The following is a 24398-nucleotide window of genomic DNA, read 5'->3' as shown; positions in this document are numbered from 1 at the left end:
CAGGGGTTTTGACCATAATCTTAATGTTCCCCAAGGCTTGAACCTTGATATTTTCAAGGGTTCTAACCTTGACACTTTCAAGAGTTCTAACCCTCCAAATAAAGCAAACAATGATGCTTCAAAGGGTTCTAACCCCTTATTTTCATCTGAAAAACCTTGTGGTTTCACGTCGTTAAAGAAGGGAACTACGTTCTGAGTCAGTTTTAGGTGTTAATCTCACCTTTCCATCTATGGAACCACCTCAGGCAATTCATTGGGTATACAAGAATCATGCTAAACTTAGGAGTACTCTAAAAGGGGAACCTTTTAGGTTTTATCCTGGTTTAGTTGATACAGACATTATTTATTAACCTGGGGTGGCTTCTAGATTGATGTATTCTTCTATTCTTCCACGAGACGAGGAATCTTAATTTTCCAATATGCTAGAGAATATAGATGTCATTGAATGTCTTTTTTGGTTGAGGTATTTATCTCTTTTGTTTTACCTTTTCATTACGTATAATTTAATTTTGATGTTTTTTTCTTTGCTGAGGATAGGCTGCTCAATGTTCTTCTTTGGCATTTGGGTTGATGAGATCATTGAATCAACGCTTAGAAGATTCAAATATACATCAGAAGAAGTTGCAGTTGACTATTGATGACCTTCAAAAACACAACAAGGAGATTACCACCCATCTTCAAACTTCAGAGGCGGAACTCACTAGTTTGAGAGGGTATGCATCCAAGTGTTCCACCTTGAATAATGAGAATAAGAGACTCGGAGATAAGTGATGGTTGTCCTGCAAGTACACGGGGTCCTCAAGTAATACCTCTTGTGCGAGCACGAGAGGGTCGTATTCCCTGGGCCCAAGGAGCTACCCTTACTTCCTTTTCACTCATTGTCTAACCTATAAATCAATTGATGATTAAAGCTACTAACAAAAGTAAAACTAAGCAAGTAATTGTGAAAAGGCCGATTGAGAAGATGAAAATCAAGGAATGAGGGAGGTCACGGATGTGGATCCCCCAAGGTTACTAAGGGTTAGAAGAATGCTAGAAATGCTAAGCACTTGGTGTTTTAGGCCAAGAGAGATCCAGAGATAGATCATCTCGATGGTCACAGTGATGATCCCTAATCCCATACGAGTATTGGCACGAAATCTCTTCCGGCCAAATCCTCCTACGATTGCAATTCACACAGGAAAATCTCTAATTAGGGCCAATACTCAACCTAGGTCCTGCCCTAATGGTTGGAGGGGTATGAAATACCCGATGGGCACGGCGTGTTCATACATATATCCCCATTAAGCAAGGTGTGTCTAGTACAAGGACAATGGTCACACACCAAGTACAACCTAGAAGTTGAAATACAGAGTTCTCATGCAAGATCAACACATAAAAGTGCACCAAGCTTAAACCATGAACAAACCACATGCATTAAGCAAATCAAAGCATTCAACAACACAAGTTCACCCCAAGGTTCACCAATATCCGGTGACCTTGGGGTTTAGCCATCCATATAAGAAACTGCACAATATAGGTTCATGAAAACAACTAATAAATGCATATAAAAACTCCCTCAAACAATGAGAGCAAGAGGAGGAAGAGGAAGGCTGTGGATGTCTTCCACACACACCGCAATGGGGGTGGCTTCCCTCATCGTCTCCAAGCTTCTCAAAGGTGGAATCGATGAAGATCTTTCCCAACGCCGCTTCTCCCGTCGATTTTCCCTCTTTAGATAGTCAAATTTGGCGTCAATTATCTCTGGTGAAGTTGCCCCCTCCGAGAGCCTCCAAGATGGGAAAGAGAAGATGATAGATGTGGAAAAGATGATTCCCCCCCAAAAAAAAGCCCTAGCTTTACTTAAAAGCCATCCGCCTTGAGCCGCGTGGGCAGTGCGCGGGCCGCGCCATCCCCGCGTGGCTCACTGATTTTTCGCTCACAAAAACCCGTGTCGGGGGTGCTACAGTGCAAGCTCTGAATTCTTCAATGGGTCTCGCGGGTGGTGCGTGGGCCGTGCAGTGCTCGCGAGGTTCACAGCTTGATTCATGTAGGACCGGTTTCCTTGCTACAGCACCGCAACAATGTTCTTACTTCAAAAACGTGATTTTTGGTGCTGATTTCACTTCAATTGCGTTCTCGAGCTCATTATAGCTTCTTCGAGGCCTGCAACAAGAATATAACCAATTTAGGCAAAAAAGGAGCACTGATTCATCTGAAATAGAATGCAAATATATACAAAATCAATATATACATACATACATTTAGGCTCTTATCAATAAGGTTTCATCTTTATGTTCGACTATCACTTTTCTTGAGAAGTATTTAGCTTCTGAACAATAAGCTACTTCCGCATTGAAGAATGAGATATCTTTTCTTGTTAGACATTAGATGCTGAGCGACAATCTATCCATGCTACTGCTGTCCGAGAATATTGTGAATCTTTGAATTGTTATCAAAGGAAATGTGCAGTTGGTGTTACCTTCAGCAAGACTGGTTTTATCTTGCTCGAGAGCTTCTTGAGAAGGAACATGGTCGTGCTTATCCCGAGTTAGTCTTTTCTAAGACTAGCTCTATTGTTGAACCTTTCACGATGACTTAGATGACCTTATTGGCCCTTGGGAGTTCTTTTGGGAAGACTAGCTCCATTGTTAAACCTTTCTTGATGACATAGATGAGATCTCAATTTTGCAGGGCTTGGATGAGGAACAAATTTTTGATGAGATGTCTTCCCCTGTGTGTAATGAACAACCTGTACTTCCAGCAACATAATTAATTTTTCTTTTGTAGCAATTATTTATATTTTCCTTATTTAGGGCTTAATGATGAGATGTAAACTTTCAATAAAAGTTATTATTTATATATTCCTTATTCAGAGCTTAATATTTTGTTTTTACTTCAACTTGCTCTTAGCTTGGCATCATATGTAGAAATATTTGTTATCGACCTTCTTTTGTAGGAATATCTTGACCTTTCTTGCTTATGTGAGCTTTAGAGTTGCCGTTTTCGATGTGTAGACCAGACATCAGGCTTTTAACATGTGAGCTTTCATTACTCATAAAATGAATGTTTAAGGTATGAACCGTTTATAGAATATCAGGTTTTTAAGATTTGTACTTTTATTCCCCCATAGAATGAAAGTTTAAAGTGAGAACCGTCCATCTTTTCCTTTATAGAAGATCAGGTTCTTAAAAGGTGTACTTTCATTCTCCCGTAGAATGAAAGTTTAAGGTGCGAACCGTTCAGCTCTTCCTTTATAGAAGATCAGGTTCTTAAGATTTGTACTTTCATTTCCCCGTAGAATGAAAGTTTAAGGTGTGAACTGTACATCTCTTCTTTTATAGAAGATCAAGTTCTTAAAAGGTGTACTTTCATTCCCCCGTAGAATGAAAGTTTAAGGTCCAAACCATTCATCTCTTTCTTTATAGAAGATCAGGTTCTTAAAATGTGGATCTTCATTACTAAGGATTTGAAGTGAGACCACGTCATACTTGTTCTTGAAAATTTGTTACCATGAAAAATTAAAACACATGATAATTACGTGGAAAACCCCAATAAAAGGGTAAAAAACACGGGACCGTAATTATGGTGCCATTTATTTCTATTGATTTATAACATACAATTTACAAAATGTACATGCTCTGAAAAATAGAGCTTCAGATGATTGGTGTTCCAAGTCTTTTGAATCTTTTTTCCTTCCAAGGATTCTAGCTTGCATGTTGTTGGTCCAATCATTCTTCTCACCTGATAGGGTCCTTCCCAATTTGGGTAGAGCTTCCCTTCTTCTATAAGAGTATTTGTGATGGACTTTTTTCTCGGCATGAGATCATCTTCAACAATAAGTTGTTCTTTCACCTTTGAGTTGTAGTAACGAGCCACACTTTTTTGATAAGCTGCTAAATGTATATAGCTTTGATCTGTTTTTTCATCTAGGAAGTCTAAATTATTTCTTAGTGCTTTCGAGTTGCCTTATTCATGAAATTCGACCATTCGTGGAGAAGCTGCCCCGATTTCTACTGGGATTAAAGCCTCCATTCCGTAGGTAAGGTTGAAAGGTGTTTCTCCTGTGGAGACCTTACTAGTTGTCCTATATGCCCAAAGGATTGATGGAAGCTCTTCTGCCCACACTCTTTCGCCTTATCTAAACATATTTTTAGACCTTCCAAGATAGTTCGATTGCTTCTTTCTATTTGTCTATTAGCTTGGGGGTATGCTACAGAAGCAAAGCTAAGTTGAATATGGAGCCTTTCACAAAAGTCCTTAAATAAGTCACAATCAAACTGCTTTCCTTGATCTGTGATTAATATTCTACGAAGTCCAAATCTACAGATGATGCCTTTCCAATCCATACTTTCTATCTTTTTGCTCGTTATTGTTGCCAATGGTTCTGCTTCTACCCATTTGATGAAATAATCAGTTGCCACTATTAAGAATTTTCTTCCTCCAGTTGCTTAGGGGAAAGGTCCCAAGAGATCTAATCCCCATTTAGCAAATGGGGTTGGTTCAATATCACTTCTGAATGTGAGGTGAGAGCCCTTTGGATAGGTGCGATCCTTTGGCATTTATAACATTTCTTTACCTTCCTTGAAGCATCATCTCTCAGGGTAGGTCAGTAAAATCCTGCACGCAAGACTTTGGCTGCTAAGGCTCTCGCTCCTATATGTTGTCCACGTATCCCTTTATGGACTTCAGCTAACCCATATTATGCATCTTGTTTATGGAGGCACCTTAAAAGTAGCATGGAAAACCCCTTCTTGTATAGCACATCATTTATCAGAGTAAAACGAACTACACTCATCTTTAATTTTTTAGCTTCCAGTGTGTTTGAAGGTAGCTCCCCATATTTTAAGAATTTGTTAAAGGGCATTCTCCAATCATTCCCATCTTCAATGTTTACTATTCTTTTCTTCAATACTTAGCCTTTGAAGCTCTTCAAGATGTACAATCCTTCCCTTTGTTTCCATCGATGAGACCGATTTGGACAAAGCGTCTGAATGACTATTTGAATTCCTATTAACTTGTAACAATAGGAATTCTTCAAACTCTTGAGATAAGGCTTTAACCTTGCAAAGGTATTGGTGTATGATTAGTTCTTTTGATTCATATTCTCCATAAAACTATTGAACCACCAATTGTGAATCACTATGTGCCATCAATCTTTTCACCTGTAGTTGCATGGCTAAGCTCATTCCTGCTATGAGTACTTCATATTCTGCAATGTTATTTAAGCTTTAAAAGGCAAAGCATAATGAATACTCTAGTATATCTCCTTCAGGAGAGATCAGAACTACCCCAGCTCCGCTCCCCGATGAACTTGATGCTCCATCTACATGTGTTCATCTACTTTGTTTAGCTCCTTTTCTCCAATGCATTCTACTATGAAATCAACTAAAGCTTGACCTTTGATTGCTTGTCTAGGTTCAAAGCAAATATCATACTCTCCTAGTTCAATCGCCCACTTTATAAGTCTTTCAGAAATTCTGGTCTTTGTAATATTTGACATAAAGGTTGATCTGTTAAGACCACTATAGGATGAGCTTGAAAGTAGGGTCTTAATTTTCTATAAGCCATCACAAGTGCTAATGCTACTCTTTCAGCAAAAGGGCATCGAGATTTCGCACCTTGAAGTACTTTACTAACGTAGTACACTGGTTTATCCACTTGTCCTTCCCTCCTCAATAAGACTTCACTTAAAGCCATCTTCTAACTCTCAAATATACAAATAATGGCTCTTTAGGCTTAGGCCTAGTCAAAAGAGATATCTGCTTCAAGTATTCTTTTAGTTCTTCAAAAGCTTTGTCACATTCTGGAGTTCATTCAAAATTCTTCCCACCTCTTAAAGTCTTAAAGAAGGGAAGGCTCCTTTCAATTGACTTGGAACGGAACTTATTTAGGACTGCTATTCTTCCAGTTAGGCATTGCACCTCTTTCATAGATGATGGAGATCCCATCTCTAGTATGGCTTGAACCTTGTTTGGGTCAGCTTCTATCCCTTTTTTAGTTATAATGTAACCAAGGAATTTTCTAGATTGAACCCCAAACGTACATTTGTTGGGGTTAAGCCTCATGTTATATTTCCTTAATATGTCAAAGACTTGGTTGAGTTTTTCTTTATGAGATTCAACTATCTTTCTCTTGACAATCATATCATCGACGTAAGCCTCCATAGTGTCACCCAAATGTGTTTGAATACCTTGTTCACCATTCTTTGATAGGTTGCTTCTACATTTTTTAGTCCTAAAGGCATTACTTTGTAACAATATGTTCCTTTCTTAGTGATGAAAGCAGTCTTTCCTTTGTCTGAGGGATTCATCTTTATCTGATGATATCCTGAGAAAGCATCCATGAAGCATAGCTACTCATAGCCTGAGGTCTCATCCACTAACTTGTCAATTTTTGGTAAAGGATATGATTATGTTGGGCAAGCTTTGTTAAGATTAGTGAAGTCTACACATACTCTCCATTTCCCATTTGATTTTTTCACCATTAAAACATTGGCAAGCCATTCTGGGTATTGGACCTCTTCAATGAAATTAGCTTGAATTAGTTTATCTACCTCTTCTTCTAGAGCATATTGCTTTTCAGGTGCCATATTCTTTTTTTTTCTGCTTAATTGGCTTTATACTTGGGTCCACATTCAAGTGATGAGGAATCATCTCCAAACTAATGCCTGGCATATCAGCTAGTGTCCATGCGAATATGTCCACGTTCTTTTTTAGGCAAGCGACCACTTCTCTTTTTATTTCTTCGGTCATTCCACTTCCTAGGTAAGTAACCTTATCTAAATCGTCATATTTTAACTTCATAGGTTCTACTTTTTCCATAGGCTTTGGCTTATCAGCTGAGTCTTCTGAGATTGCCAAGGTTTTATCCCTTAACAATTGTTTATCTTTGATGGAAGATACATAACTACGAGCTTTCTTTTGATCTCCTCTTACTTGCCCTATTCCTTTTAAGGTCGGAAACTTCATTAACAAATAGCTTGAAGAGAGCATAGCTCTCATGACATTAAGCAAAGGCATTCCTAGGATTGCATTGTAAGTTGGTGACACGGACTTAATTACCATAAAATTTGCCATTCTTGTAATGTGATGTGGTTTCTCACAGAGCGTGATCGGCAATTGGATTGATCCCATGATAGGGACTAATTCTCCTGAGAAGCTAAATAGTGGGGATGACACATTTTTCAATCAACCATATGATAAATTCATTTTCTCATAGCAGTTCCAATAGATAAGGTTTATAGAGCTTCCATTATCAATAAGAATACTCTTTACTGAGAACTTCATAATAGTTGCTGAAATATTCATGGCATCATCATGGGGCATGACTACATCTCCTTTATCTTCGGAAGTAAAAGTAATAGGTTCTTCATTCTCTTGAGTTTTCATGATGTTATTAACTTCATAAGCTTGCCTTGCATAAGCCTTCCTTGATGAAGAGGTTTCACTTGCTAAGGTTTCACCCCCAATGATAACATGTATTGCCGGGTGAGATGCTTGTTGTCTAAAGTGGGGGTTTTCTCCCTCATCTTGGAGTCTTTTTATATCATTCATCCCCTTGTTATCTTCATACCTTTCCTTTTTTGAGTAAGATGGTTTCTCGTTTTCTCCATGCTTCCAAGTAGACAAATCTTTTAAGTTTTCCTTGGCACACTAGAGATTCAATATCATTCATTAGTTCTCTGCATCTATCAGTTGAGTATTTATGGGTTTTGTGAAACCTATAGTATGCGTTTATAAACTTGCTCATCATCTTGTTTGCCTTAGGAGGAAAGGTAAGGATTCCATATCCTTCTATACTTGCTAGGATGGTAGAATATGGTTGGCTCAAAGGTGTGAAGTTCTCAAATTTGAGTTTTGGAACTTGTCTGTGTTCATTTCCCCTTCTGGTCTTTCTCCCTTCATCATTTGTTTCATCTCTATCTTTCCTTTTCTTATCTCTATTTCCAGCATTGATGTGTCTCATGACATTATCTGAAAGGATAAACTTATTAGCCTGATTGAATAGATTTCCAAGAGTAAGGGGTTGATCTAGGGAAAGGGATTTTTGAAAATCTCTTGATCTTGTCCCTTGAAGCATTCCTGATACTGCCACTATGGCCTGAAGATCTTGTACTTCTAAGGTAGCGGCACGGAATCTTTCAACATAGTCCTTCAGGCTCTCTTTCTCTTCTTATTTAATAGTCATAAGGTATTAATCATTGCAACATAGTCCTTCAACTGATTGAAGTTTGAAATTGATCATTCCTTTAGATTATTAAACCATATACGTGATTGCTCAATTAAAGTAAGTTGAAATGCAATGCACATGATTGCGTCCTCCCATCCATGTAGAAGCATCACCGCATCATAGTTTTGCATATGGTCGTAACGGTCACCTTTTCCAGAATAAGTTGTTAGCTGTGGCATCTTGAATTTTTTTTGCAGGGCCTTAACCATGATTTCCTTAACGAAAGGAACCTTACTTCTCTATGGTGTTTCCTCAGAAGGAACCAGTTTCTTCTGTTCCAGAACATATTCAATCATCTTTTTCAGATCAGCTGCCTCCTTTATCATAAAGGTAGATTCCTCCGCATCTCTCTCAAATGCTCTTTATTCTCCTTTGTAGGTCTTTTCTACCACCTCTTGGATTTTTTCTGCATTTTTTCTGCCTAGCGGAGGTTCAAGCTTCTCTTGGGTATGAGGATGGGGATCACCTTGCTCTTGTTGTTCTATAGCTTGCTTTCCCCTAAGATAGAGGTTGGGTGGGAGTGTTTCTTGAGATAAAGCTTGTTGGACAAAGAGCATTAAATCATCCAACTTTCTGTTATTTTCATCGAACTTCTTTTTAAGCTCTTCATATTATTGGCATCGTATCTCTTGAGGGTTCAGGTGGAACCTCTAATTGTTCTTGAAGGTTTTCACTTTGACGAATCATATCATCTTGAGTAGTACTCATCTGAGAGCGTGATGTCTAGGACTTCTTTGGTGGCATTAGCCTAGATTGAAGAGACTACACGAAGGTAACCTTGTGTGATGGCCTTTTGATCTAATTCCCACAGATGGTGGCAGCTGTTGTTGCTCGAATACAATAGTGAATTTATTGGGGGCCTAGAACTTGTAGAACTTCAAACTTGGAGGTGGAACAAAATGGGTTGGAGTCTCTTCCTTCTTCAGATGCCAAGACCTGTAACAGTGTGGGAAATATTCCCTACAAACACTCCGATGGCTAAGTCAGTGGAGAATAAATGCTGGTTTCTCTTTTATGTCTCCTCGAAAAGCCTTCCCTTCATTTAAATGAGGGAGGCTATTTATAGATGTATGATTAACAGTTAACTAATTACTTCACGTGTTCGAGATCGTGGGTGTGGAGTGAGAAGTGGGTGTGATGTGAGATAGTGGGGTTTTATGTGATTAATAGAGGCAAAATCTTTCAGGAAGTCACTTAACTTTACTGTGGTATCAATTTGATCATTGAAGTTTAATTTGAATCAATATAGTCACTATTCTTTAATTTGTTTTCACGGGCTGGTGACTTCCCATATTCCAATCACCCTTTACTTATGTGGCACCCGAGAAATTGACCAGAATGCTTACTTAGCCAGTCCTCGTCAGCAAGTAAATTAAAAAAAAAAACCTAATGCCACATGTGTTTGAAGTCTCCACGTCATCTTCATCTTCTCACTCTTTCACAGCAAGAAGAAGAAAAAGAAGAAGAAGAAGAAGAAGAAGAAGAAGAAGAAGAAGAAGAAGATGTTGATGATGATGATGATGAGAAGAACACTAGCACTCAGCTCCTTACTCTGTCTCCCTGTTCTTACTAGTAATCTACTCTCCTTCTACTCCTATTCATTTACATTGTTTTTTCTAAACATTGTTTCACTTGGTTTATGAGTTTATCTACTTCTTCCTTTCTTGTTTTTCCTTAGTTTCAGCTCAAGAAGAGCATGAACTCTTTGTCAGTGAAGTAGACCTTCCAAAACTCTCTTCCACTGTGCTAGCATCCCAAACTTGGGTTAAAAACCATGTTTTGAACCACTCCTTGTCAACCAAAATCACCACCATTGTTGTAGCAAAAGGTCTTCTTTGCAACAAAGAAGATGAACATCAATGGAACTTAGTCTTGCTTTGCATGAGAAATCGCTACCATTCTTTGCTCAAATTGAGTTTGGCTAATGAAATCAAAGTCTCCATTGCCTTCTCACCTCAATGCTTGTCCTCTGGAGCAAGTGCTACTCCTTTGAAGAAGAGAAAGTTATTATCTTTGAGTGTGCCTTCATTGGGTAAGGGGTTCTAGGCCATAATCCTCCTCCATTGCGAGAGCATTTCGGTGCTTCAGAAGACCTCATGATTTCAGCATCTCCCACGGAACGCCATTGTCTAACCTCATGGTTTCAAGCGAAATGAAGAAGATGAAGATGACATTAAGACTTCTAACACATGTGGCATTAGTTTTTTTTTTAATTTATCTGCTGACGAGGACTAGCCAAGTAAGCATGCTGAGTTGGCGATTCTCAGAATGCATGGATTTCTCGGGGTGCCACATAAGCAAAGGGTGATCGGAATATGGCCAGTCACCAGCCGGTGAAAACAAATTAAAAAATAGTAACTATATTGATTCAAATTAAACTTTGATGATCAAATTGATACCACAGTAAAGTTAAGTGACTTCCTGAAAAATTTTCCGGTTAATAGAACTTTGAATTAGTTTACATCATGTATGATTAACAGTTACATAAATTCTTCACATGTTCGAAATCATAGATGTGAAGTGAGATAGTGGGTATGATGTGAGATAATAGGGTTTACATAATTAATAGAAGTTTGAATTAGTCTACATCAGAAATATTTTCTTCAAGAAATTTAAAAACTCTTTTATCTTTACTGACATTGCTAAATGAATTATTTGATGATAAATTGAAATAAAGAAGATTCATTGTCGGATGTTCCATGAGTCTTTCCCCACGCAAGCTCATGCTTGTTTATTTTCAGATTTCAATGTTCACTCCATTTCCTTAATAATATTTTAGTATCCAACTTTGTCTTAATCACAAATCACAAGTAGAAAGTAATCTAATCTGACCCGAACAAATTTGACCAGAACAAATTTGAATTTTTTATTATCTTATTCGTTGTATATACAGAGGTAATTATAAATTTGTACTAGATAGAGTTTTTACTTATGATGATATAACCCTAATTTTAGAGAGTAATAAAAAGCTAAAACCGCTTCCCTTCAGAGGGCATAGGCACATCACCAAATTTTGAAAATCCCTTAATTTTTTTAAATTGTTTTTTTTTTTGTAAATTTATGTTTTTTTAACAATACTTTTATTATTCCAGAAAATACTAATGAAGATTTGAACGGTTTAAAGCTGTGAAGATTAATATGTTGTGATGGTTTATTTAAATAGCAGTAATTTAGTTCAATGTGTTCTTCTTCTTCTTATTTTTTTTATTTTTTATTTTTTTTGAAATTTCAATGCTATTTTTATTATTGAATAATGTGAATAAACTACGGATTCAAGTCCTCAACCTTCATTAACTCTCTTCTTTGCATGGGTGATAAATGTTATGATGTTCTATTTAAATATTTATTATTTCTGAAGATGGATATGTATTATTATGTATTTATTTTCAAATATTATTATCCATCTTTAATTAATTTTAGTAAAAATAATTTGTTATGTTTTGATTATGAAAATGAATTTTCTTTGTAGATTTACTTGTTTCATAATTATCTTTTATTTTTTTTTGTATGTACTTATTTAAGTCAATACTGAAAATTGCGTACATACCCCATAATTAATTTACATTTATATATATTTACCCTGCACTGTTCATATGTTTACATAACATGACTATATGATTTATTTTTAGAAAAATGGTTTACATACTAACCAAAATATCCCTTTGATTTTTGCAATGATTAATATGTCTCGATTTTATTTATAATTTTCTATAAGCTTTACCGATATTGAATCAATTTTTTAATTTTTATAATAGCAAAATTGTCATTATTCTACATTTTTTTTATCTATCACCCTACCCCATCATCTTCTTCTTTGTTTTGATTTTTTTAAAAGTCTCCATTCTTGTGTGTGTTTTTTTTTATTATTGGATATGTTCTTGTCCTTCATCTTCTTTAAGTATCGGATATGTTCTTGTCCTTCATCATCTTCTTTAAGTACAATTGTTTTCTTTATTCTCATTGGATATGTTCTAGTCCATCATCATCTTCGTTAAGTACAATTCTTGTATTTAAGTATTTCTTCATTCTCTTATTGATCCATATTTTCCTTTTTTTATCTTTTATTTATTGTAAATAGGACTCTATTAACAATACTTGAGATATCGGTGAGGAAAAAGAATAAAAAGAAATGGGAGAGGGTAGAATTGCTTGGTGGTTAAAATGATCAAGAAGAAAGAAGATAAATACGAATTAATATAAAATAATCAGTAAGAAAGCAATATGATCTATTAACAGATAAATATGAGATAATAGGCTTAACAATGTGGTGACTGGTAAGGAAGATGATCTGCAATGAAATAAATATGATCCATCTAACAATGTGGCAACTGTGGTAACTAGCACGAAGAGAATATGACCTATTAATGAATAAATATAACATGGTGTAGTGGAATAACAAAATGGCAACTAGTAAAATAGGAATATGGCTTATGAATGAATAAATACAACCAAGTGGGACTAACATGGTAGGAACTAGTAAGAAATCAATAAATATGATCTTATGAGTTGAATAATGGAGCAACTAGTGAGGAAGAAATATAACTTGTTAATGAGTAAATATGATCTGATAGGTCTAACATTGTAGTAACTATAAAGGAAAGAGTACCCCTAATGAAGATGATCTTGTAGACCTTAACAAAGTGGAAAACTAATTAGAAAGCAATAGGACCTACTAACAGAAAAATATAACCTAGTGAGTCTAACAATATGGCATCTAGTCACTGAATTGAATTGGTAAAAAGTGGATAACTTACTAGATGTTCTAAGAAATTTAAATTCATGAAAAGTATCGGTTTATATACGTAGAAGTTTAATTTTAAACAAATTATATAGAATAACTTAGTAGTTAAGATGTTGGAGTTATAACTACTAACTATGATTGAAATCTGAACTTGAAATGTATATATAGATTCAAATATATAAAAGTTTAATTTTTAAACAAATTATATAGAATAGTTTGGTGGCTACAATGTTAGGGTTGTAACTAATTCATTATATTTCCAATCCCATGTTTTAACCGAAATATTAAGTAATTATTTAATAAAGAAGGAACATGAAGGCAAAGAAAATTTCATTTATTATTAATGTATTATTAATAAAACTCAAATATATTAAAATGGATAGAAGGGTCATTTCCTTTAGTATTAGTTGACTTTTTTTTTATTTTTTATTTTTAAAGTAACTTTCACGTCACTTGCAAATTTATGAAGGTTTTAAAATCAACTAAAATTATATAAGGGCCTTTTAAGAACTCAACTATTTATTATTATTATTATTTTGATAATATATAAACATATATCCATATTTTGTTATGCGTCACAATCCCTTAATCAAACTAGCTGTTAGGTCTGAAGACTTGAGTTAGCATTATATGACTATGGAAGATGACGTGGCTATGATGACTTGGAAAAAAAGAGAAGTGACTAGGATGTTGATGTGGCTAAAGCATGGTTACATGGCATATGAAGATATGAGGCTTAGAAAATCATGATGGAGAGTATAATTAGAAAAATACCTCTCAATGGATTATTTGGAAAAAGAACTATTTTTTTGGAAGGAAGATCAAGGTAAAAGGATCTCATTAAAAAGAGTAAGTTTTATCTTAGGTATGATTTTCTCTATCCTTAGTAAGATTTGGGATGATAAATCATATCTTTGGTAAAACTCCTTTTATGAAAGATCTATTTTAAAGAGAGAGGTATTATTCTTTGAGAAAAGATCATCGTGGAGTAAAAGATATTAAGAAGACTAATTATGGATGAAGATATTCAAGGAGGCAATTCATATACGAAGGATTGATTCAAGATTACTTAAATGAAGATTTGAAGATCCAAACATGGATGATAGGAGATCATGCTTGAAGATATTGAAGGCTATACTTGGATAAGAGGAGATCAAGTTTGGTAACAATATTTCCATGATTCAAACGAGGATCACATGGGAAGATCAAACTTGGACCAAGTTTGGAAAGAAGATCGGGAGATCTTCGGTGACCATTTATGGTGAGATGGTTGTGTGTGCTTTGTTAGTAGGTGCTTCCCTCGGGAGAGGGGACTTGTTGAAATGACGTGAGAAAGGAAGCATTTACAGGCATGAGGAGCTCGGGATGAGGCAACTGATACGAAGCGGACTGAAGGAATTGGGAGGGTTGAAGGTGTCACAGTTCGGTTGTAATTGGTTAGAACTCAATCATGTTCAGTAAGGTGGGCAGTGTTGCAACTGGGTGTTGCAACATCTAACTTTGGAAGATGTCCAAGTTAGGAAGCCGCGGAGAAGTTTAAAAGAGTAGGATCTATTGGGAAGTAGGTGCGTCTATATAAGATATCATGCTTGAAAATTTAGGATGAGCCATGAGTGAGAGACCCTTTGGTGAAGAGTGGGCATTGGGCAATCTTAAGAGGCTATGTTTTGTCTTGAGTGAGTAAGGGAGTGTTGTACTCTTTATTCTATCACCTCTTTTAGTGAATTGATTCTCCGGGCTTGGTCCCCTAGATGTGCGCAAAGCTGTGCCGAATTAGATAACCAACTTGCGTGTCTTTTTTCTCTTGCATATGTGTGTTTTAATTTTTTATGAGATTGAGCATTTACCTTACACATCTACCCCTCCAAAACTATCACTAGCTACATGATAATCTTAATAAAACATGAAAATAAAATTTTAATTGAATACTATATACATGCAAACAATTTTCTTTTAGTAGGGGTGCATATGTAAATTCCTCGAAAATCTAAATTCAACTATATGAGGATTTTAATAAAATTACAAAACATTAATATTTACATAATATGAAAATATAAATTTTTTATGGCGTGTATGCACATGTAGTTACCCATGTTTAAATGGGCACATATGCAAATGCCTAATTTTAAAGTTTTTTTTATAACTTTATAATAAAAATTAAATAAATATATGGATTTAAATACATACTCCGATGCCTATGAAAGCTAGCTAATTGTGATGCAAAAAATAAATTATTCAATTAATAGATAAATGCTATACATATGTATATTTATTTAAATATTTATTTTAATTAATTTTAACTAGTGAATACCTACCTTGTTTTGTAGAGGTCGGATACGGCATGGGTCATTTTTCAATGGGCAAGTTAGCTAAATAATTTTTTTTTATTTATAATACAAATAGGAAGTATGAAAGTTTTTTAAATAAATATTCATAATAAAGGTCTAAAGTCACATGCCTTTACCCAAAAAAAAAAATAAAAATAAAAATAAAAATAAAAATAAAAATAATAATAATAATAATAATAATAATAATAATAATAAATAATCACACATCCATCATAGCAATGTTGATTTTAATTAAATTTAACTAGTGAACCATTACCTCCCTTGTTTTAATGGATCTGATAGGGCATGGAGATTCTTTCTACTGCAAGTTAGCTAATTAATTTTTTAATCGATCTTCAATGCAAATAGGAAATATAAATTTTTTAATTAAATATTAATAACACAAGTCTAAAGTCACATTAAAAAAAAATTTATTACAAAATATGAACAACTAACATGTTAAAGATATGCACAAGTGTGGAGTTAATACCTTAATACACCTATGACCTCCCTAGCAGAATATTAAAATTTATGTAAAAAACTTAGTGTCTAGAGAAAAAAAAGTCTTACATCCATCATATGAGTACTCAATTCTTCTTAAGTTTATTTTTTTAAATAAAAAATAATTTCTAAATGCCTGGTTTATTATATAAAAAAAAATCCTACAAATCACATTAGAGATTATTCTTCTAATGTGTTTCCTTCTATAAATTGTTTATTTTAGTAATAAAACACAGTAGCATTATCCAGAAAATGATTTCTTATATATATATATATATATATATATATATATATGTATCCCCTATTACATGTCAGCTTCCATATCCCGTTTTTAATGTAATGCTTACTACGAGTGCATTATCATTTTTTTATTATGTTAATCAAAAGAGTCAAACGGCAAAAGCTGATGCTGAAGTGAGGGAACTAAAATACGCAATCAAATTAAAGAATTACTTTTAGTAATTAGGTAGCTCAAGATATATATATATATATATATATTAACGTACATTTAATTAAATTCATACAAGGCATACAAAACATGAATTCTTAGATTATACAACAAAGAGGAAAAACTTGAGTTTGGTTGCTCACACAAAATGTGACTACATAACTATCAAAACTCAGAATTAATTGTGAGTATATCAATTCTTTATTGTGTCTTGGTTACCTAAATTTTAATAATTTCCATCATGAAAAATTAAGATCGACTGAATCAAATCAAATCAAATATGACGTATATATTCCTGTTGATAAGTGGAGAAAGCATATGGAAAACAAATTTTGAAGGAATGCACTTATTGCACTAATACTTTTGTGCTTCATCCACGTTTTGTTTGTCTGCTCTAAATGCTAATCATTGTTTTTTATAAGACCATTCTAATAAACAGTCACTAAGTGGAGTTCTAACTACAACTTACGCTGGACTCCATTAATTGTTTTTAACAACTTGGTCATATTTTTTTCCGTTTGGTGCTTTCAGAAGTGGATGAATCTTGTACAGTTGAATTCAGTAATTAAATGCTCTCTTTTTTCCGCTATTTATAGCCCTGGAATGGTATAGACCTTTCAGACAACAAAAATATATACAAATGGAACAAATGTTACGGTTCATAGTGGGAATTATGGGTACTTTTTCTGTTCTTGATCATTTGATCATTTCAATTCTTTAACACATTGTGATCTGATTCTTTGTTTTCGTATTCTCTCTCAGGCAACGCAGCTTCCTTACTACTTTATGCAGCACCCATGTACCTCTTATACATATATATATATATATATATATATCATGTTCTTAATTTCATTCAGAAAAAGAACAGATTTTTTTTTTTTTTTGTAATGTTACTAAGAGATTTCTGTGTTACTTTTAGGTTAACATTCAAAAGAGTGGTCAAGAAAAAGAGCACACAGGAGTTCTCTTGTATTCCATACATCAATGCACTAGTTAGTTGTCTGTTTTACACTTGGTATGGCCTCCCAGTTGTAAGCCGTGGCTTGGAAAACTTCCCTCTGATCACCATCAATGGCGTGGGGGTACTACTTGAATCCTTATACATTTTGATTTACTTATGGTTCTCGTCATCGGAACGCAAGGCAAGTTCAATCAATACCTTTAATCATACAAATGAACAACAATGAAATTTCTGGTCTTAGTTCTGTAATCATTGCAGAAGGGAGTTTGCTTGATGGCAGTTCCAGCAATTGCAGTGTTCTGTGTAACTGCAATTGTTTCAAGCTTGGTCTTGCATGATCACCATCATCGGAAATTACTAGTTGGAAGTGTCGGACTAGTGGCTTCCGTATTAATGTACGGTTCGCCTTTAGTAGCTGTGGTGAGTACTTCTTAGATTAAATTACAATTCAATTGGGAAGTATATAACTTTGTATTATATGCAGAAAACAGTGATCAAGACAAAGAGTGTCGAGTACATGCCATTTTACTTATCTCTGTTCTCTTTCCTCGCAAGTTCTCTATGGTTGACATATGGACTGCTAGCACATGATGTTCTTATGGCAGTAAGCAAGTTCATTTTGCGAAAAATACGATAAGTAGTAGTTTGAATTTTGTTGTTAATTAATATTTGTATTTCTTGGCAGGCACCAAGTTTTTTAGGCACTCCTATGGCCATCATCCAGCTGATACTATACTGCATTTATAAGAATAACAAGCCTGCTTCTGAAGAGCTTGTTAAGATTGATTTAGAGAAAAATGCAGGAAAATTTACATTGAAGCAGCAAGTGATCAATGGACCAAATTGAATTCTTCATTTCAGAACTTGTTTCCAAGAAGGCATGTCCAATGTTATATGTATATCATTGGTGTTATTAAGATAATGAGCTTCAACTCGTTCTATTATAACCTGAGCTTCAACTCGTTCTATTATAACCTCCATTAAAATTTTCATTACAATAACTAGCACCATTGACGCTAAAAAATTTACATCAAAAACTAAAAAAAAAACAAATTATCAAATAAAGGAATTCTAACTCATTACAGAGAGTAGTAAAAGCAGAAGCTTGGCATTCCTTCAGTGCAAGCAAGAGAAACACTGTTATTTTGCAAAACTGACGCAATGAACAACAACTCTAAGGTGGAGACGGGCTCGGTGAAGATGGTGGTTTAAAATCTGGATACTGCACATACACACAAGAAACATAATTATTTCATTATCTGAAATACAATATTGTCAACTAATTACATTAGCAAACACCGAGGTCAATACTTACAGATGGGTAAGGTGATAGATATTGTGGCCGCGGAGGGGCAGGAGGTGATTCTTCTTCGATTTCGGTGGGAACTGAATTCACTACCTTTGTATCACTAACTATAGGATTCTCTTGTTGTGAAGAAGATGCCAAAGCTGACACAGTAGACACTGGTAGCAGAGCCTTTCCGATCGTCTAACATTCCAAAGAAAAAGAAAACATGTAATTCAGGCATCTGTTCTTGAAATATGATCAACAAGGACAAGCCTTTCAAATCACTTAGCAGTAGATAATATAATTATTTTGAATGAGTGAAATTCAATACTCAGCTATTTTTTGCTGATGCCAACTACAATGTAACATTTAAATTTTGGTACTCATCGATTTAAAATGATGAACGTACCTTTATCTCATTGGCAAGCTCTTTTGGAGCAACCTTTGTATTGAAGAACTCATCCATTTGTTTGAGAGTGACCTTCCGATCCTGGTAGCCACAGACAGAAATTAAGCTTCCACTGCATGCAAATAAGTACCAAAAAAATAGATGTACAATAGTTGATACTAACTTCAGCAAACAAAAGTTTCTTGGTGATAAACTGAACCAATGCAGCAGAGCCCAAAAGCTGGAGAACAGATTCAATCTGCAGAAGCACAGCATGCATAACATCAAGTTAACGTCAAGAAACAATTCTTAACAATCAATTTATTTTAAAATAAAAAAAATTGACATGAAAACAACCTCTGAAAATGCCAAAAGACTTAAGCCACTTGCAGCTGCTAACCCAAGAGCAACAGGGAGACCATCAATATCTTCCTGTAAATTTTACATACATATCGAAATTAAGTGAACAAACAAAGTGCACACACATCTATAATTTTTCAATATGAAATTGAGCAACATACTCCAACTGCACTGCTGATGGCGTCTGTCAAATTACTAAAATCAATATTAATTCCTTTCTTAGGAGGTGACCAAGGAAGCCCACTTTTCTGCATAACGGAATTACCAACGATAACATTGTGAATCTAATGTGTTCATTAATACAAGACAAAACCACAAACTAAATTCATATAAGCAAAAAACAAGAACCAGCCATCCTCGAGGTCCCTCTACACCATCTTTTATAGCATAAGCAGCTTTAAATCCATTCGCCGTCACTAACTCCGCAACCAATTTAGAATTCCCATCAAACCTGAAATTTTACATGTTCTTCATTCACAATTTCACATATAATTCACACAACCATTCAGCATAAAAGATTTGCAAATCAATGTTTATGAGCTTACTCTTTTCATTTCACAAATCACAATTCACAATTCACAGGTTCACATATAATTCAGACAAGCAATTCAGCATTAAAAAATAAAAAATTAAAAATTAAAAAAATTAAAAAAAAAAACACTGCTGCAAATCAATGACTACGAACTCACTTGTCAAGAACAAACAATGTGGTATTGGCAGGGTCCTTAAACCTCAAAGCAAGCTTCTTCAAGAACGCTGGCTTGTCATCCTCTCTATAGTTAATCAAAACCGCCTTTTTCTTTAAGCTTCGAAGATCTGGGATTCCTACTTCATTAAAATCCTTGCGTTCCCTTATATCAAGCAACTGAGTTTCCCCCTCTCCAGCCAGTTTGGAATAGGCAATCTTGGCAGACTCAATACCCCAAGCCTTAGACCCCTTAAAAACTAGAGACAAAATCAATGGCAGTGCCAAACCAATGGTGCCTCCAGCAACAATTGCAGGGTTTTCAACTGCAAACTTGATGACTTCATCAAGAAGCTGCCCAATATCAAAATCGGATGAACTGCTGCCCACAATCTGTTGCCAAATATCAAAATCGAATGAACTGCTGCCCACAATCTGCTGCCCAAGAGCTTCCTCATAAGTCAAAGCCTTAGCTGAATATGAAAGATTTAGCAGTGCTAATCCACTACCAAATCTTAAGGCCAAGGATTCAGAGGTTGTGGGTTTTGGGAACTTGAAAGGGAAAGACTTTTTTCTGTCTGGATGCTTGGCAAGTGAGATAGGTGATACTCCTGCTGCATTGAGGACATCCATCTGTAGGAAAAATTGAAGGGAAATGGTGGTAGACTAATTCTTGAAGCAATCAAAGGGGAAGAATGGATGGAAATTCATGGAATCTAAGAGAATTTTGTTCGTGTGAGGAGGACCTTAGCTTGAGAAGAAGTGGTTGGTTGGTGGGTTCTGATTGATGTAAGCAGTCTTCGGCTGACATGGAAACTGAGATGAGCTGTTGGCCAATGGGAAGTTGACAAGTTGAAGTAAGAGATCAGATTGTTCTGGAGAAATTTGTGGTCGGTGTTTTGAGTTCTTAGAATTGTGTAGTGTAGTACGCAGTACATTGATTCAAGACATTGTGGTACGAAATATTTAGTGGTAGTCACTGTTTTTCTCAATAACAAAAAAATAAATGCATAGTTCGGTTGAATTTTGGACTAGAAGAGACTACCTCCACTGGATCTATACAAATGTGCATGGTCCAAACTCTCACCATCTCAAGGCTACCTTCTTGGAGGAATTACAATACAGTAAAGGTCACTTGGATATGCCCTGGGTGATCTGTGATGACTTCAATGCCTTATTTACATCCAATGATAAGATGCCATGAAACCCAAATCACAATGATTTGTTCAATGCCCACAGGCTTATGCAGGACCTTTTCTTGATAGAGCCCCCCTCTTTTGGAAGAAGATTCACATGCACAAATGGGTAGGACAACCCAATTTGGGTCAAATTAGATTGCTTCCTTATCAACTGCCATTGGTTAATTTCCCATCCAAAAGTTCTCTAAAGCTCCCCCACTAGACTTGGCTCGGTTGGAGTTGGGTAGCCATATCAGCCTAGGCATTTCTGTTTTGAGCAAGTTTGGTGCGTTGAGGAAGGTTTCCCTGATCTTATCAACATTTGGTGGAATGAGATCTCTTCAGTCTGCTGTGAAGCTTTTATTTTTGCAAAGAAGATAGCATTAATAAAATTCAAATTAAGATCGTGGGCTAAATTCAGCTTTGACTCCATCAAGCTGAGGAAACTAAGCCTCTTAAATTTGTTAGACTTGCTGGATGTTTAGAGAGAAACCCGTAGCTTAACATCTGATGAAGATCATCGTGAGATGGTGCTCAGCCAAGAACTAAAAGACATTCATCATCAGGAAGAGCTCTATTGGAAACAAAGATCGAGGACACAATACTTGAAAGAGGAAGATGAAAACTCTAAGTTCTTTCATGCCATCGCCAATGGACACAAGAACAGAAATTTTATTCTTATGATCTCCCATAAAGGAAGATGTGTGAAAAATGGGAAAGAAATTGGCCAAATCTTTTCTGAGGTCTTTCAAGCTCAAATTGGAAGCACTAGGAACTCTAGATTCTGCATCAACTGGATGAACTTGTTCTCCAACAAGTTCATAATGGATTTGATTGCTCTTGAAGACCTTTCACTATTGAGGAATCAAAGGTGAGGTCTTTAGCTTGGTGGCTAATAAAGCTCCAGGGCCAGATGGCTTCCTTGCTTTCTTTTTCCAAAAGTATTGGGATACTATTAAAGTGGATCTGTGTATACTTTGTGAAGATTTTTTCACTAGGGTAGAGCAAACTTGGAGAGAATTAATTGGGCTTCTGTTACTCTAATCCCAAAGATCAAGACCCCTCACTACAAGAATTAAGATTTTTAGTGACAACTTTTTTGTGTTACTTGGTTATTTTGCCACAAACATTAGGCTTTTTGTGTCAAAAAAGATAACAAACACTATTGTTTAACTTAATTGCGATAATTTATGTTTTTGTCACTATTATAGTGATAATTGTGACAATTTAGTATATATCACAATTAAATTGTCACTATTAATATATTAACAGTGCAAAATTTCTTTTGTGTCCAATGTTCGTTTTATGTCAAAAATTTCATGATGAGAATGATGTGTAATTGTGACAAGAAATATTGTTGTTACTATAATTTTTTATTTATTGTGATGAAAGTGTTCTCCATCACTCAACATATATTTTTTGTTATAATAATTTTGTCACAAAAAATTCAACTATTTAGTGCCCATTAAATATTGCCACAAAAATTAAATTTCTTAAGCATGTTATTGGCTTTTTTATGCTAAAAAAGTTAACTGACACAACAGTTTGGATTAGTTGTGACATCTAATTATTTTGTCACTATTACAATTTCAATTGTGACAATTTAGTTTCCTTCACAATTATACATCTTACCTTTTGTGTCGATAATTTTGGATACAAAAAATTCAAATAGGTAGTATATATAGTTGTAAAATTATATTATTAATAAAATATTAAAAACTCTATTTTTTCCTACCCAATCTCAAATGATATGTATAGATTTTTTAAAGAATTATAGATAAAATTTAAAAGGTTTTTAAAATTAAAATTTAACATGATTTTATCAAACAAAATTGTTATTTATAAATACTTCAAAATAACCTATTAGATATTAAAAAATTTTGTTCTATTAAGAAAAAATATTAACCTATTAAAACATTTAAAAGTAACTATGCCCAAATACTAAATCATCATCATAGCATTGGTGTAGCGCCCGCATCTACAATGTAAAGAAAAATATTCCATATATATATATATATCAATCATTTACCAAATAAACAACTTTTTTTCACATAAAAATAACAAAAGTAACCAAATATATATATATATATATATATTAAAAAAATAGTATAAATATAGGCCTGGCTTTCTCCAATCTAGTTTTAATGTACCAAGTAAATTATGCTTGTACCACAAAAATTACAACATCATGATTTTTTTGTATCTATCAATAATTTTGTCACAAATATGAAGTTTTTTTGTGATAAAAAATTAATTAACACTATTGTTTAAGTTAATTGTGATGACTTTTTTATCACTAAAACTATTATATTTGTGACGATTTAGAATCTCTCACAGTTACATTGTCACTATTAATATACCTAGTGTCGTAAATAATATTTTCATTTGTTGTAACGAAAGTGTTCTTCGCCAATGGTCATTTTATTTTTTTGTGATAATATTTTTTGTCACAAAAATTCAACTATTAATATCTACTAAATATTGTCACAAAAAAAAAAAATTTAAAGTATGTTTAACATATTCTAGGATCAAATTCGATATGTGTGTATATATATATATATATATATATATATATATATATATATATTTATATATTTATATAAACATTTTTTTAAAGAAAAACTATTCAAATTTTAAAAATATTTGTAAAGATATGAGATAAAAATCGATGTAAAAAAATATTCTCCGAATTCATTGTTTTGCAAGTTGTTATTGTTTACCCAATCCTCAGAGAAATATTTTATAAATTGAAATTTAATAGAGATTTACCAAATCTCACAAAACAAAATCTAGATAATATAATTTAAAAAAAATTAAAATTTAAAAAGATACATATCCTCAATAAATTTAGCACATAAAAAGAGTGATGCATCGAGTAATTATGTGTCTATGGAGATCGATGGCAAGGGTTTGGCATGATTCGGAGAATTAAAGTGATTCAACTAGCCCTTGATGTATAAGTACATATTATTGATGGCCACAAAATTTGCTTATTTTTATTTTCTTAAATTCTTTTGCTTATTTTATGCAATGGATATGAGATAATTTAATTTAATTTTTTTTTTGTTTTATCTTTTTTAATATTCAAAGTTAGGTTTTTGGAAATTTTTTTCAATAATGATTGTTTGTTAGTGTTTCTTTTTCGATACTTTGAATCTTAGGTTTAGGTTTATCATAGGAATATGTTATTTAGATTTTGATTATGTGATTTTTCTTTTTTTTATTATTATTTTTTATCTATTGAAAATTACAAAAGCCAAATACAACATGGAACTTGTTCCAATTGAGAAGAAATAATAATACGAAAGTT

General features: G+C 34.2%; 3 protein-coding genes across 3 annotated transcripts; 1 reads left to right on the top strand and 2 right to left on the bottom strand.

Annotated features, from left to right (window-relative positions):
* Positions 1–7169: 7169 nt before the first annotated feature.
* Positions 7170–8420, bottom strand: LOC120281069. The gene is made up of 3 exons (XM_039288006.1): positions 8252–8420; positions 7744–8150; positions 7170–7634 (listed from the first exon to the last, which is right to left on the bottom strand). The coding sequence occupies exons 1-3, from the start codon at positions 8418–8420 to the stop codon at positions 7170–7172; spliced, it is 1041 nt and encodes a 346-aa protein (XP_039143940.1).
* Positions 8421–16820: 8400 nt separating this feature from the next.
* LOC120280679 (bidirectional sugar transporter SWEET3b-like) lies at positions 16821–18287 on the top strand. The gene is made up of 6 exons (XM_039287608.1): positions 16821–16905; positions 16991–17027; positions 17148–17370; positions 17448–17609; positions 17674–17793; positions 17875–18287. The coding sequence occupies exons 1-6, from the start codon at positions 16869–16871 to the stop codon at positions 18034–18036; spliced, it is 741 nt and encodes a 246-aa protein (XP_039143542.1). The 5' UTR covers positions 16821–16868; the 3' UTR covers positions 18037–18287.
* On the bottom strand, positions 18129–20689 carry LOC120280678 (rhodanese-like domain-containing protein 4, chloroplastic). The gene is made up of 8 exons (XM_039287607.1): positions 19915–20689; positions 19574–19676; positions 19387–19473; positions 19223–19297; positions 19050–19124; positions 18887–18967; positions 18505–18678; positions 18129–18411 (listed from the first exon to the last, which is right to left on the bottom strand). The coding sequence occupies exons 1-8, from the start codon at positions 20541–20543 to the stop codon at positions 18364–18366; spliced, it is 1272 nt and encodes a 423-aa protein (XP_039143541.1). The 5' UTR covers positions 20544–20689; the 3' UTR covers positions 18129–18363.
* Between the last annotated feature and the right edge of the window lie 3709 nt (positions 20690–24398).

This window comes from Dioscorea cayenensis, chromosome 17 (assembly GCF_009730915.1).
Source record: "Dioscorea cayenensis subsp. rotundata cultivar TDr96_F1 chromosome 17, TDr96_F1_v2_PseudoChromosome.rev07_lg8_w22 25.fasta, whole genome shotgun sequence".
NCBI classification, from domain to species: domain Eukaryota; kingdom Viridiplantae; phylum Streptophyta; class Magnoliopsida; order Dioscoreales; family Dioscoreaceae; genus Dioscorea; species Dioscorea cayenensis.
This window is presented reverse-complemented; position numbering and strand designations above follow the sequence as displayed.